General features: G+C 36.8%; 1 protein-coding gene across 25 annotated transcripts in view; it reads left to right on the forward strand.

Annotated features, from left to right (window-relative positions):
- Positions 1-14,425, forward strand: part of BAZ2B (bromodomain adjacent to zinc finger domain 2B) — a 311,231-nt gene that overhangs the window by 282,802 nt on the left and 14,004 nt on the right. For 19 of the 25 annotated variants that reach the window (XM_073883542.1, XM_025855507.2, XM_025855516.2 and 16 more), the window contains 6 exons: positions 6,358-7,013; positions 7,311-7,584; positions 7,761-7,916; positions 8,495-8,655; positions 11,804-12,114; positions 12,500-12,635. In XM_073883542.1, coding sequence (XP_073739643.1) covers positions 6,358-7,013; positions 7,311-7,584; positions 7,761-7,916; positions 8,495-8,655; positions 11,804-12,114; positions 12,500-12,635 — 1,694 coding nt within the window. The remainder of the gene's footprint in view (positions 1-6,357; positions 7,014-7,310; positions 7,585-7,760; positions 7,917-8,494; positions 8,656-11,803; positions 12,115-12,499; positions 12,636-14,425) is intronic. The other 6 variants (XM_073883563.1, XM_073883600.1, XM_073883608.1 and 3 more) reach the window with 2 other exon arrangements.

Genomic DNA, 14,425 nt, shown 5'->3' on the forward strand with positions numbered 1-14,425 from the left:
TCTCAAGGACAGCCCTCCCCGGGCACCTTCTTCAACTAATCTGGTTATCCCCCTCTCCAAACAACTCTTCAAGCTTGTGGCTGTTGGATTTTCTGTGTCTCATCTCAGGTCTCTTTTCCACCATCTCAGTAGGTCTTTTGGGTTTTTGAAGTGGATAACACTTCCACAATCTAGAATTACACAACCCATCAGCTTCTGTCTTACCAGCCCCTGTCTTTACGAGCAGTACTACATGTGTTGGTGTGAGGGAGTCGGCCGGAAGTCTAGCCTGTCCTCTCCTTCCTTTGTTCCTCTTTTCTTTTTATTTTGTATAGAAACCTGTGCCACATATTAAGCTCTCTCTTTCCATTTCCTCCCCTGAAATGGGGCTTGTATGACCTGAAAGAACTATTTCTTTTCTAACATTGCTTCTCAGATGAAAGAGTAAAGTCAAAGCCATTGTCCACTTAGGTGCACCTGTTCTGATTCTGTTATTTAACATTCTTCGCACTAAGATCATGTTGTCAAGCCTTCCCCTCTCCAGCCCTGGGTTTTCTTATAAACACGCGAACATAGCTAGCATCTCAGAGCAGCTACGTCCTATGTGGATCCAGTCCAGTTCACATTCAAGAGTCTCAAGAAAATCACCCCAACGGGGATCTATTTTACCAAAACTACTAAGCATCCAGTTTGAACAGGGTGGCCGTACCTGTCCCAGCGCTACTAGTCAACCCAGACTGCTCATTCTGTAACAAGGGCATGTGTTTCCCCCTCGTCCATTTGTTTTAATACCACTATTGTCCCTTCATCATGCAAACAAGCAAGCCAAGCCTCTAAGGATCCTTCCAAGTGCTGCTTTTGGTAGTGGACCTGTTGAGAACCTAGCTCTTCTTAATTCTGTTTATTGTCAGATTTCCTTCTGCTGGTATTCCCACTCAGGCTCCTACAGAGCACGCCTCACAAAAACTGGCTTCCTATCACAGGGCTATTTGCCCCATATATCATAACAGAGGGATTGTGGGAGTTTGCCCCACTTTCCCTTCTAAAGGGGCTGCTGTCACCCTTTCCAGTTCACCCTCCAACTTAGGACTCATGGAAATCTCTAAGTTGATAAGGAAGGAAGGACGACTGCATTTTAAGTCTCCCTGTTTAGTGTATACTTTAGGGCTTCTGCCATCCTTGGGCACAGCTACTGAGACCATCCTAACTCCACCAAGTGAATTACTGCTGACCCCAAGGAGAAAATCTTCCACCCCTTCATGCTCCCCTTCCAGAAATCCATGACATTACGACTTTTTTGGACACCAACTGCTGTATAAGATGCATGGTTACAAAAACCACTAATGGCACACATAGTGCTAATTGCAGCAAAGTTTATTAGTAAAGGCAACTTACAAGCAGAGAAGTAATAGTACACAGGATCTTCCAGCTCCCGTAGTGGTTCCATAGGACTTGTACGTGTGACAAGAGCAGTCTAGGAGATAAAACACTTTACCCTACACCTTGCTGTGCAAAAGGGTAGAAAGCACTGTTTCTCTAACAGTAAACCTGTCAAGGGACCTTTGGGTCTAGAAACAGTGCTAAGGGGTATGCATACCAAGAAGCAAAGTGTATATACCTAGGACCCTGAGAACAGTGTTGACATTAGCTAGCTAAAGGTTCTACGGTCCTTCTGTTGGGCCCTCAGCAAAGTGGAAGGAAAATGAAACAAGTTTGTTGTTAATTATATGTACATACTGTGCTGTGAATGTTACTCTTCCATTTTGTATTGGGATGTGGTTACAGCATTAGATCTAGAAGTATAAAACATAATTCCTGTTATGGATATGTGGGGGACTCTTACCTGAAGGGAGAGGGTATTATGGTATCGATCATCTTCTTTTTAAATTCCTGAATCAGACTGGGAAGGGACAATCCTAGAGAGACAAAATGTTGAGAATCTGCTTCCTTTAGACTTCTCCCCCGTAATAAGAAGAAATCTCCTAGGAGCTGGATCATGGTAGCACCATCGACATAAAGACAGCTGAAGAGCAGTGCAAGTACTCCTGAGGTTCTCCTGTACTGAATGGGAAAGTGCCTTTGAGTCCTGTCACGAAGCCATTGCATAGAGACCTGTATTCTATGCCAGGCTTTTTACATTTCTTTTTTTTTTTTTAATTTTATTTATTTGACAGAGAGAGACATAGCGGTAGAGGGAACACAAGCAAGGGGAGTGGGAGAGGGAGAAACAGGCTCCCCACTGAGCAGAGAGCCCGATGCAGGGCTCGATCCCAGGACCGTGGGACCATGACCTGAGCCAAAGGCAGACGCTTAACAACTGAGCCACCCAGGCGTGTGTTTTACCTACAGTGTAGTAAAATTTATTTGAAAGTTACAGCTTGCTTCAGCCCAACTAAAGAGAACCAAAGGAAAAAATTTTCACTTGAACTTAGAGTGGCAGACCCCTTGGGTCCAATGTCAACTCTTAAGGTGAACTGAGAGGGTTCAAAGTGATTTTGATAAAATTCAAGAAGACATATTCTTTTTCCAGTAGAAAACATGGTATTTTTTTTAGGATTTATTTTAACTGAGAAATGGTATTTTCTTTGTCATTGTGCACTTATATTTACTACCAGAGAAATGAATCAAGTGAACAGCACTCCTGTTTACTCTCTTGTCTTCCTCTTCAGTTTGTTTTGAAGATGTTTATTGATACTCATTGTCACACGTCAGAGAAGTAAGGACTGGAAGGACCTAGGGGGTTGTATGAAATGGAGATAGAAAATTAGTTAAAATTAAAGAACCTCTTTATAGTACACATCCTGTATACACTTTCAAATTTTTAAAAATAATTTTACGTTTTAATTCGAGATTTAGCTGTTTATAGTTAAGCAATTTGAATGTAAAAGTTAAAGACAACCATGAGTAGGCTATTAAAATGTATCATCAGCTCGATCTACTTTATTACATATAAATGGGAAGTCATCTAGTCTGAAACCAGTAAAAATTGGTTGCCTGATTGGTTAGTCCATTTGTTTTTGGACATATGACAGAGGTTTTCTGATTCTCAGAATAAATCAAGAACAACTATTAGTACTTCTTTACTAACCAATAACTTGTATAAAGCACAGGTATATGAAGAGAATGTTTGTGACTCTTTCCACATTTGCCTGATTAGGCAAATGAAGTAGGGTTGGTGATGAAGTAGGTGATGAAGTAGGGTTTTCTTCTCAGGGCAAATGTGTAGAAGTGCATAGAGATTATATGAGGCAGAAGATTTTTTGCTAGCTGCCTTTTTTCTGTATCATTGGTTTTAAGGAATTTGATTATATGTCTTGGTGTAGTTATCTTCATATTTCTTTTCCTTGGAGTTTGTTGCATTTCTTGAATCTGTGGTTTATACTTTTAATCAAATTTGGAATTTTTTCAACCATTTTCTCAAACTTAATATCCTTGTCTACTGATTCTACTATCTCGTTAGCTTGGGGTCAGTTTTCATTGATTGATTTTTCTAATTATGTGTCGTGTTTTCATGTGTCTTTGCATGCCTTCTAATTTTGTTTGGATGCCTGACAATGTGAATTTTACCTTGTTGGGTACTGGATATTTTTTAATTCCCACAAACATTTTTGAGCTTTGTTTAACTGGAACACAGTTAAGGTACTTGGAAAACGTTTGATCCTTTCAGGTCTTGCTTTTAAAATTTGTTGGGTAGGACTAGGACAGTGCTCAGTCTAGGGCTAATTATTGCCTTACTACTGACGTGAGATCCTTGAGTACTCTGCCTAACGTCTGTGAATTTTGAGGTTTCCCAAGCTGGTTGGTAGGAATGGGTACTATTCCTAGCCTGTGTGAACACCTAGCACTGTCCCCTCTAATCTTTTTCAAGTGGTTCTTTCCCTGGTCTCAGGTGGATTCCTGACACTTCGGCACTGATGAGTATTCAGCTGAACACTCCAGGGGTCCATCCATAGATCCATAGAGTCCTCTCTCTAGGCAGCTCTCTCCTCTCCAGTAGTCTCCCTCCTGAGCACTCAAGCCACTTGGGTCTCCCTTGGACTCTCAGTTCCATCTCCTCATCTCAGGAGTCTGCCATCTGTGCCTGGATTTCTCCCTGTGATGTAGCCTGGAAACTGTCCCAGGGCAGTAAGCTGGAGCAATCATAGGGCTTGCTGCATTGGTTTTCTTTCATTGTTACCTGATGTCCAGGTTCTTATAAACTATTGTTCTATATATTTGGTCTGTTTTTTGGTTGTTTCATGCAAGGAGGTGAACCTAGTCCCTGTGACACCTGATTGTGCAGAAGCATAAGTATGAGGAATAGGCTTTTAATTTGGGGTAGAAACTAATATCAAGAGAAGGATGTAAGAGCTATTTCAAACATTAATAGAGGATTGGTTAAATCAATCATGATATATCCATATAATAGAATATTATGCAGCTGATGAAGTATAGTTATATGTTTGGCCATTGAAAGCTATTGAAGGTTTATAGTGAAAATATTAAATACATTCTTTTTATTTCATCATTTAAAAATGTTTATTGAGTCCCCATTTTATAGCAGGCACCATGTTAGGCATTTGGACCCAATAATAAGCAAGGTAGACATTGCTCTACCTTTAAGTAAAGCTTGTTGATTTAAATTCTAGTGTGTGGGAGGGGGAATGGAATAGAAAATAAACAGAATATTGTGTCTAATGGTAAATTCTGCCAAGTAAATATACAGAATGATATTCTAAGGTGAATGGGATGGAGACCCTTCTTTAGATAAGGTGATCAGAGGGGCGCCTGGGTGGCTCAGTCAGTTAAGTGTCTGCCTTCGGCTCAAGTCATGATCCCAGGGTCCTGGGATGGAGCCCCATGTCGTCGGGCTCCTTGCTCAGCGGGGAGTCTGCTTCTCCCTCTCCCTCTGCTGCTCCCCCTGCTTGTGCTCTCTCTGTCAAATAAATAAAATCTTTAAAGAAAAGATAAGGTGATCAGAGAAAACCTCTGTGACAAAATGACAATCTGAAACATGAAGTAAAACAGTATTCTAGGCAGAGGGAAGAGCAAGTGTAAAGTCCCCAAGAAAGGAAAGAACTTAGCATGTTTGAGAAGCTGAAGAAAGGGAGAAAGGAAGGAGGAGGACAGAAGTGGCCAGAGGTTGTGGAGGTTTCCAGGAACATCATATAGGGCTGTAGGCCTTGTGTAGGGTTGGGATTTTGTTCTAAGTTGCAGAAAAGTGCAGAGTAGTATCCCATTAGTGTCGTGGTGTAAAATGATAGTCACAAGGATGCACGTAAGATTTCCAGAAGGAGCTACAGGCGTGACTGGTTAACCATGGTTACCTCTAAAGAGTAGAGATAGGGGCTGAGGGAGTAGCACAGAAGGGTTTTACCTTGTACCTCTCATTACTGAATATTTTATCTTGAACATATATCACTTTTCAAATCCGATAAACTAGTGGATCTTTATTTTTAAGAGTTCTTAGGAATTATTTTTTAAAAATATTTGTCAAAAATATGAACCAGAGGTTCACAAAGGAGAAAAACCAATAAACCTGTGAAAAGATAATCAGCCTTACGAGTGATCAGAAAAAAATACAATTCAGATTTGAACCTCCCAGATATTGGAAAAGACAAGTATCGTTAGTACTCAGTTTCACTGAGCGATAGGGAAATAGATGCTTTTGTGTACTTCTGGCATTAATATGTATTGATTTAGACTTTCTAGAGGGCAGCTTGACAATTATATTGCAAAAACTCTGAAAAGTACCTATCAGGGAGTTTTTTTTTTCTAGAAATTTGTCCTAAAGAAGTAAATCAGAAAAAGAAGTTTTAAAGTCCAACAATACAGATACAAGGTCATTCATCATTTACAGCACTGTTTATAATAGTGAATAATTAGGCCCTATTAATAGCCATCAGTAGAAGATTGATTATTTAAATTATGATATAGTCCACTGAAGATAGCCATTAAAATTTATGGTGCAGTTATATATTTATTAATACATCAGGATGTTTACAGAGTATTATTCAGTAAAACATATAGGTGCAAATATTATAATACGATTTCCTTTTTTTTTTTTTTACTTTATAGGCTTACATGTATATGTGTATATGGTTATGCATAGAGAACTCCTAGAATGATTTACACAAAAATGTTAATAGTCATTTTTGTTGTGTATTAGGGCTTTTAATATTTTAATATTTTAAAATTTTGTAATGATTAATTATAAAATTACATTTATTTTCCAATGAGCAAATGTAGCCTATAAAAAACAAGATCATTGTTTTTTAGTAAGGTAATCTCGAAAAGTTTATTTATATATTTATGCATATTACTTGATAAATAGTAATATACAATTAAAGTATTGGTTGGATCTGAAGCAACTGATCTTAATACTTTTCATTTTTATAGGACTAGAAGAAATTGCAAAAGAAAGAGAAAAACTGAAAAAGGCAGAAAGTATACAGATCAAAGAAGAAATATTTGAGACCTCTGAAGATACTTTAAATTGTTCAAATCCAGATCACTGTGAGCAAAAGGAAGATCCTAAAGAAAAAGATAACACAAATCTCTTTCTTCAGAAACCTGGCTCTTTTTCAAAATTAAGCAAGCTTTTAGAAGTAGCTAAGATGCCTCCTGACTCAGATATGATCATCCCCAAACCAAATAGTAGTGCAAATGGGTGTACCTTGTCTTATCAAAGTAGTGGAAAACATTCATTGGGCAGCATTCAATCAACAGCAACCCAAAGCAACATGGAAAAGACAGACTCTAATAATCTGTTCAGTACTGGTTCAAGCGGTCCAGGGAAGTTCTACAGTCCTCTACCCAATGACCAGTTGTTAAAAACACTTACAGAAAAGAACAGACAGTGGTTCAGCCTTTTGCCAAGAACCCCTTGTGATGACACTTCACTTACCCAGGCTGATGTATCAGCTGCTTCCGTAGTGACTCCTCAGTCTCAGCCACCATCTACGTCCCCCTCACCTGCCCCCGCTCCCCTTCTGGGATCCTCTTCCTCTCAGAATCCCATGGGCCTCAGTCCATTTGCTGTCTCACCTCTTCAGGTTTGTACTGCTCATTGTAACTCATTTCTATGTTGCTTTATTTAATCTTTGATCCCGTGAAAATTCTCACTCCAGGGGAATCAGTTGGATATTTGTATTATCCCTGCCACAGTTTGAAAACTGGAGAGTCACAATTGCTATCACCAAGCTTCATTACAACTATGCGTTTCTAGTCTAAGGCAAAGGCTTCTTGAATTACCTTTTTTTTTTTCAGAATTTAAAAAACAATTTCAGATGCTAAACATTTTTCCTAACTTTTTAAATTGTTCTACTTTTAAAATATTTTGTTTTTTGTAGATGAAAAGTGGAGTATCTATGATGGGACTCCAGTTCTGTGGATGGCCCACTGGCGTACTTGCTTCTAATATTCCATTTACATCACCTTTACCTAGTCTGGGATTGGGATTGGGATTATCTGAAGGAAATGGTAATTCATTCTTGACTCCCAATGTTGCTTCAAGTAAAAGTGAATCTCCATTGCCACAGAATGAAAAAGTCTCTTCAACTCAACCTGCGGCTGTTGAAGTAGCAAAACCAGTAGATTTTCCTAGTCCAAAACCTATTCCAGAAGGTAGGTACATTGAGATAGTTTTTAGCCACTGACTTTATTTCATTGTTAATAGAGTCCTATATTATAACTGAATCTTCAGTGGTTATATATGTAGTTATAAATCTTCTGATTTGTGTTGTGCCATTAATTCATATTCAAGATATCTGTAAAAGATGTACATATTTATCTTGACTTAGAAATGCAATTTGGCTGGTGGAGAATTATTGACCCAGAGGATCTAAAAGCTTTGCTCAAAGTGCTACATTTCAGAGGAATAAGAGAAAAAGCATTACAGAAACAAATTCAGAAACACTTGGATTATATTACTCAAGCCTGCATCAAGAATAAGGATGGTGTGTACCTAAAGGAGATTTCTGCTCTCTTGCTTACTTATGAAAATTAATTCTTTTACCTTAAAATGTATTTTAGTATGTCTTAATTTATTACTAACGGGCATTTTTTTCTATTTTGCTCAAAAAATAGTAACCGTGTACATTTCTTAAATTGACATTACTTTCTTATTTTTTACAACTTGCAGACATATTATGTTCTTAAAAAAGAATATTCCTACTTTTTTAAAAGTAAGCTGCCTGCATATGCACAAGTGCACTTGTGTCTGTTAAGTTACATTCACATGTTACCCCTGGAATTTTATTTACTTTCTGAAAGAAATCATTGGGGAATAAAGTGGATTTTAAAATTAATTTCTTTTTTGGGGCACCTGGCTGGCTCAGTCGTTAAGTGTCTGCCTTCGGCTCAGGTCATGATCCCAGGGTCGTGGGATCGAACCCCACATCGGCTCTCTGCTCAGCAGGAAGCCTGCTTCTCCCTCTCCCACTCCCCCTGCTTGTGTTCACTCTCTCGCTGTCTCTGTCAAATAAATAAAATCTTTAAAAAAAATTAAATTAAATTAATTTCTTTTCAAATGTAGTTGCTATTATTGAATTAAATGAAAATGAAGAAAACCAGGTAACTCGAGATATTGTGGAGAACTGGTCAGTAGAAGATCAAGCAATGGAAATGGATTTGAGTATTCTTCAACAGGTGGAAGATCTAGAAAGGAGAGTTGCATCAGCAAGTTTGCAAGTGAAGGTAAAATTGACTTGGAATAAAATCTGTTTTTGGGATAATGGAAGGTAACTAATATTTATTTTATGCCTGACATTTCCCAGTTCCTATGTTAAATGTCTTCATTTTATCTCATTTAATCCTCATCATGATCCTGAATTAATTTTCCCCATCTTACAGGTAAGGAACAAGGCTCAGAGTAAGTAACCTGCCAGTGGTCTTATAGTAAGTGGCTAAATGTGGGTTCAAACCAAGTCAGTCTAACTGCAGTACCCATGTTCTTTTTACTAAATCTTGCTGCCTCCTTAATGACAATCAAAACTGTCATTTCTGGTATGCAGTTCTTCACTGCAAGCAGAGTTTCACAGTTTTACCCATGATAATATAATGCTCTATTAAACTCCTACTACTGTGTTTCATGTAGGTCCAGGAAGCACCTCTATACAAGCCATGTTGTATGTCAGACTTTCACTCTATATAATTTTAAATTGGAGAATATAGATATATCTGAATATGTGTTATATTATGATATGCACACTCACACACACACCCTACGTGTATATATAAAGTTTTAATTTATGTATTTATCTACTGGGCATTACCATCGTCACAAACAATGATCAAAACTGGCTTCCAATGGAAAGGCAAAAGGAAGGAAAGCTTTACCTTTGTGCAAGACTTTTTGGTTTTGTAAAGAGGAGTATAAAGATCTTCTCAATTGATAATAAGGTGACATCACTGAGAATAAATGGATTGATAGTAAATAAGCATGAGACAGACACCTGAAAAGGTTTATTAGAAAATGTAGTTTCCATGTAATTTGATTTGATATTTCACATTTTATCCAGATTTTATCCAGAATTAGAAACTTATGCTATAATGCTATCCTATCCAATGATTAAAATATTTCTTCAAAATTACTTTAATGCTGGCATTTGGAAATTTTCAGGAATTTCCAAAAAATATAATTTCCCAGAGCTAATAAAATATCCCTTTCTTGCTACAAACATAATTGCCAACTTTGGGAAGTTTATCATTTGCTAGGCAACTATATGAATCTTTTTCCTGGTACTATAATACAATATAAAAATGCCTCATTTATCTGGCATCTTCAACAAGTGAACTCTTCTACACAAGTTTATTTTCTGGAGAAATGAGAATTATTCCATTTAGTGCTATAATTTTTTAACATGTTTGTTGGATCACTTATGTATTACACTGCCTTCTTAAATTGGGAATAATGAGTTTGATTGAAATTATCTTGGTGACACAGTATCTTCAGTATGAAGACCAATGATTAGATAATGATTCCCTCAGGAAATGTGAAGAGGTTTTGTCCCTCCGGTAAATGATCCCAGTGTGCTTTGATTTTTAAACTACGACATCTGCTTTTTATAGTCTGTTTTCTCTCATGGTCAGTTGTTACTATTTGCTGGTTTAGATTTGTATGGTTCTACGAGCCCTATTTTCCTCCAACCCCCCTCCCCATCTGACTTGCCAATTCTGACTGGCTGTTGGTTGGAAAAGGATATCATCACGCTTTTCTAGTTATGCATAAAGTCAGAGCATGGGCCTGAAACATTTTCCTGGAGATATACTCAAATTTTGTTGCAATGACCTTATCACATAACCGGCTGCTTAGATGTTTTTGGCTGTGTTCTCAGTAGCTAAGTGGAATATTTTTAAGTGGTATGTAGTATCCTTTTCAAACTGTAAAGAATGAGGCCATTGGATATGACTTGTACCTAATGCACTTATGCATACTACTTATAATTTCATACTTACGTCCTAAATATAAATGTTCTACTGAGTTAATAAGAAAGAATTGATCCCAATATAGAAGACAAAATAATTATCGCTAAAGAGATTTAATAAAAAACATAATGGTCATTTTGTTTCTTATTTACTAAGTACCTATTCCACATTAGGCAGTGGACATCACAAAATTGGATACAAGGTGGTTTCTGCCCTCAGAAAGCTTGCCATATGATAGGGAGATAAGACATGTACATCTCTGTAGAATGTAGTAACTCATCACAGACGAGTACAGAGTTATGCATGAATTTTGAAAAAGAATACATGAGTTCTGGTGGGGAGATATGAGAAAGATCAGGGAAGATCTCGTGGAGAAGTCAAGATGGAATTTGAGAAGATGATGAAGGTTTTGACGGTCAGAGAACAGGGAATGCCATACTAGAAAAAGCGAACAGCACGAGTGGAGCACCAGGATCAGGGGGCTCAGAACATATCAGTGGAATGGCAAGTCATGGAGTTTGACTGCAGTGTAGGCTACATAAATGGGAACACGTGAGAAAGGTAGATTGAGGTACTTGAATGTCATGGTAAAAATAGGGACTTTGATAAATAGTAGGGAGTCTTTGAAGGATTTGGAGCTAGAGGATTGATAGAAGCAAGCTGAGTTGTAGGATTATTTATTTATTCAATCAACACATATATACTGAGTGCCATCTGTTTGCCCTACTCTGCTGGAGATAAAATGGCTAAAAGCAGACATGGCCCTTATGGAATTTAGAGGTAGAAAAATGTTAATCAAATAATCATAGCAGTGTAAAATTACACAAGGCTATGGAGTATTATGTGGTTCTATGAGAGCCTGTAACAGGGAGATTTAACCTCCCAAAGGAGGTCAAGGAAGGAGTCCCTAAGGAAGTAAATTTTAACATGAGAGCTACAGGATGAGTAGAGTTAAGTAGGTGAAGAGGAACAGGGAAAAAGCCATACAGACAAATATAACAGCTTAGGCAAAGCTCCTGTGGCTGAAGGAAAAAATGGTAAGTACAGAAGAGTGGTAGAAGGAGTGAAAGTGGAAAGGAAGAACCAAGTTCAGGACTACCGAGAGTTTTCCATTTAAGTGGTCCCATGAAGTGAATAAATATTTATTTATCCTCAAGTCCTTCAGAATACTTTGCTAATTTTCATTATACCTTTCATGATATCAAAGGTATTAAACTTTCTTCTTCAAACTTTTCTTACAACTGTTTCTTTTAATTTTCTGTTCTTGTTTCTACCTAGCATTAGGAAACACAAGGTAAAAACTTTCAGTAAAGATCCTTGAGATCTGCTGGTCTGCTGCTCTATTTTAAGTACAGGTAATTCACCCATCAGGCATTTTAAGAGAAAACCATAATAACATTATTCTCTTGATATATAGGGTTGGATGTGTCCAGAGCCTGCATCAGAAAGGGAGGACTTGGTATATTTTGAACATAAGTCATTTTCTAAATTGTGCAAGGAGCATGATGGAGAATTTACTGGCGAAGAAGAAAGCAGTGCACATGCATTAGAACGGAAGAGTGACAACCCCCTAGATATAGCTGTAACCAGGCTGGCTGATTTGGAGCGGAACATTGAGAGAAGGTATCTGAAGAGCCCCTTAAGTACCACCATTCAGATCAAACTGGATAATGTGGGCACAGTTACTGTCCCTGCTCCTGCACCATCCATTAGTGGTGATGGTGACGGGTAGGTTATTGAGATTAACTTGAAAAATTATTGTGCTTCTTTGCTAATTGGAGCCTATTTTCTATTGCCTGTTATCTATGTATCCTCTTGTATGTCTGTGATCCATATGGATCATGCTATTTGCATGGTGCTTTGTAAAAACATTTTTTTTTGTTATGTGCGTTGATAATCCTGCAAAGTGATCTTACATTTACCTGGTTGTGACTAAGCTTTGAGGCACGTAGCCACGGTCTGTGCACTACATCAAATTTAGTTGCTTAAACCTTATTCTTATTGGCTGTTCCATGTTTTTGTCATTGCTTGGCTTTCAGTGTGATGATTGTTTCACATTCAGTAACCATAAATGTGGATATGACCTACTTAATTTTTCTATATTTCAATGCAGAATTGAAGAGGATATTGCTCCAGGGCTCAGGGTATGGAGAAGGGCATTATCAGAAGCTCGCAGTGCTGCACAGGTAGCTCTGTGCATTCAGCAGTTACAGAAATCAATAGCATGGGAAAAATCAATTATGAAAGTTGTAAGTGTTTTCATTTAAGAAATACTATAACTAATTTACTTTGTCCTGTTTTTCCCAACCTCTAAATCTTTCTTGATTAATACATTACTTATTGTCAAAATAATGTATGCTTTACTTGACAATTTGATTCTTAAATACTGTATCAGTTTGATACTTTTCTCCTTATTTTGAGCTTTTTGACGGAAACTACCAAATGTTATCTCTTCTTTTTAAAAATCTTGATTCTCATTCCACTGAATATTGTTTATAACCCTGATTGAAGTTGTTTTCTATATTCTGTTAACATAATAGATATTCATCTAAATGTTTTGCAGACCCTTTCACTCTTGTAAACATTCCAGTTGCTAACATTATCTGCTACATTCACTGCATTCTTAAAATGTCTTTATATTTCTATCAATTTTCTTTTTTTTTCTGTAATGTTAAGAAATACTTAGATAAGTAAATACAAAATAAACAGAGAGCTATTAGTTTGTGCACTTGATAGCATGTATACGGCATCGGAAGTAGCTGACATGAAGAGTAGGTCTTTTTTTTTTTTTTCTTCTAACAATTAAAACTGGTTTTTCACCTTCTTTGCTCAAGCCCAAGTAGTTATCATCGTGTAGTGGCCTCTACCTGGTACCAGGCACCAAATACTGTATATTCAAAATGAAAGCTATAGTCCATATATCTTCCAGAGAGATGCTCATTTTAAACATGTTCATGTCCCTCTTGCCGCTTATATCAGATACAGAAATATTTATTATATGGGAACTTTTATGAATTACTTTGACATTTGCTTTTGAATTATAGATTAGCTATAAAATCCAAACATTTGAGATTTGTTTTTGTGAATGACTAATAGTAAAATTCCTTACTTAAAATAGTCATTCCCCAAAGAAAAGAAGTGATCCTTAAATAATTTAACATTCTTTCCTTTATTTTTACCTCTAAGTTTAGACTACTCAACACCTTATTCATTCTTAAAAATAACTTTGGTTTCTTCTGTGGTTTTTCCCTTCTTCATATAAAATATCCATGGAATAATGAATCTGCAGTTTTCACAATCTGCTCAAATTTAGGTCTTTTCCAATCCACATTACAGTTTACCATAAGATTGAAGGCAAGTTCTGTTCATCTGGTAGCATTTTTACCAGGTAAAAAGAATTTTTCTTCTAAAACTTATTATTAAAACCAGTTTTAAAATCACCTTGGAGAAATATATTTGGTGAAATCTAGACTGTAATGATCAAAAGAGATTGAATTCTACATCAAAATGAAATTGGAACAGTTCTTTTCCTCATACACACCAAAATAATCATCATGATATGGTCAGATTTGTTATAACCTGTATATAGAAACCCAAAGTTTGTCCCAAAATCTGCCTTTATAATTAGTATACTTACTTTCTGCAGTCAAAAGCTTTATTTCATTTCTGGCAAATTCATAAGTCTTTTTCATGTTATTAATATACACTTATCATTATTTAACTCCATTTCTTATAGTCCTCATTTTTTAATATTTAATCATACATTATTTGCTGTGAAACTATCTTGAAAAGAAGGCATAGTTTCATATTCAAAGTTTAATGAGCACTTTTTAACCTTTAACGAGAAATGTAATAGTGCCTAGAATAATCCTCATAACAAGTCCTAACAAAATGTTAAAGTACTCAGTACCTATAGAAATACCCTCTTTGCCAGAGACCAGGCTTATCATGGAAAGGAGCCGTCATAATTTGCATAATTCTCTGCCAGATAATTCTCTGCCCACAGTATGCTTTATATTGTTGTTAATGTTAAGCATAG

This window comes from Callorhinus ursinus, unplaced genomic scaffold (assembly GCF_003265705.2).
Source record: "Callorhinus ursinus isolate GAN/ISIS: 27379988/994484 unplaced genomic scaffold, GSC_fseal_2.0 scaffold2, whole genome shotgun sequence".
NCBI classification, from domain to species: domain Eukaryota; kingdom Metazoa; phylum Chordata; class Mammalia; order Carnivora; family Otariidae; genus Callorhinus; species Callorhinus ursinus.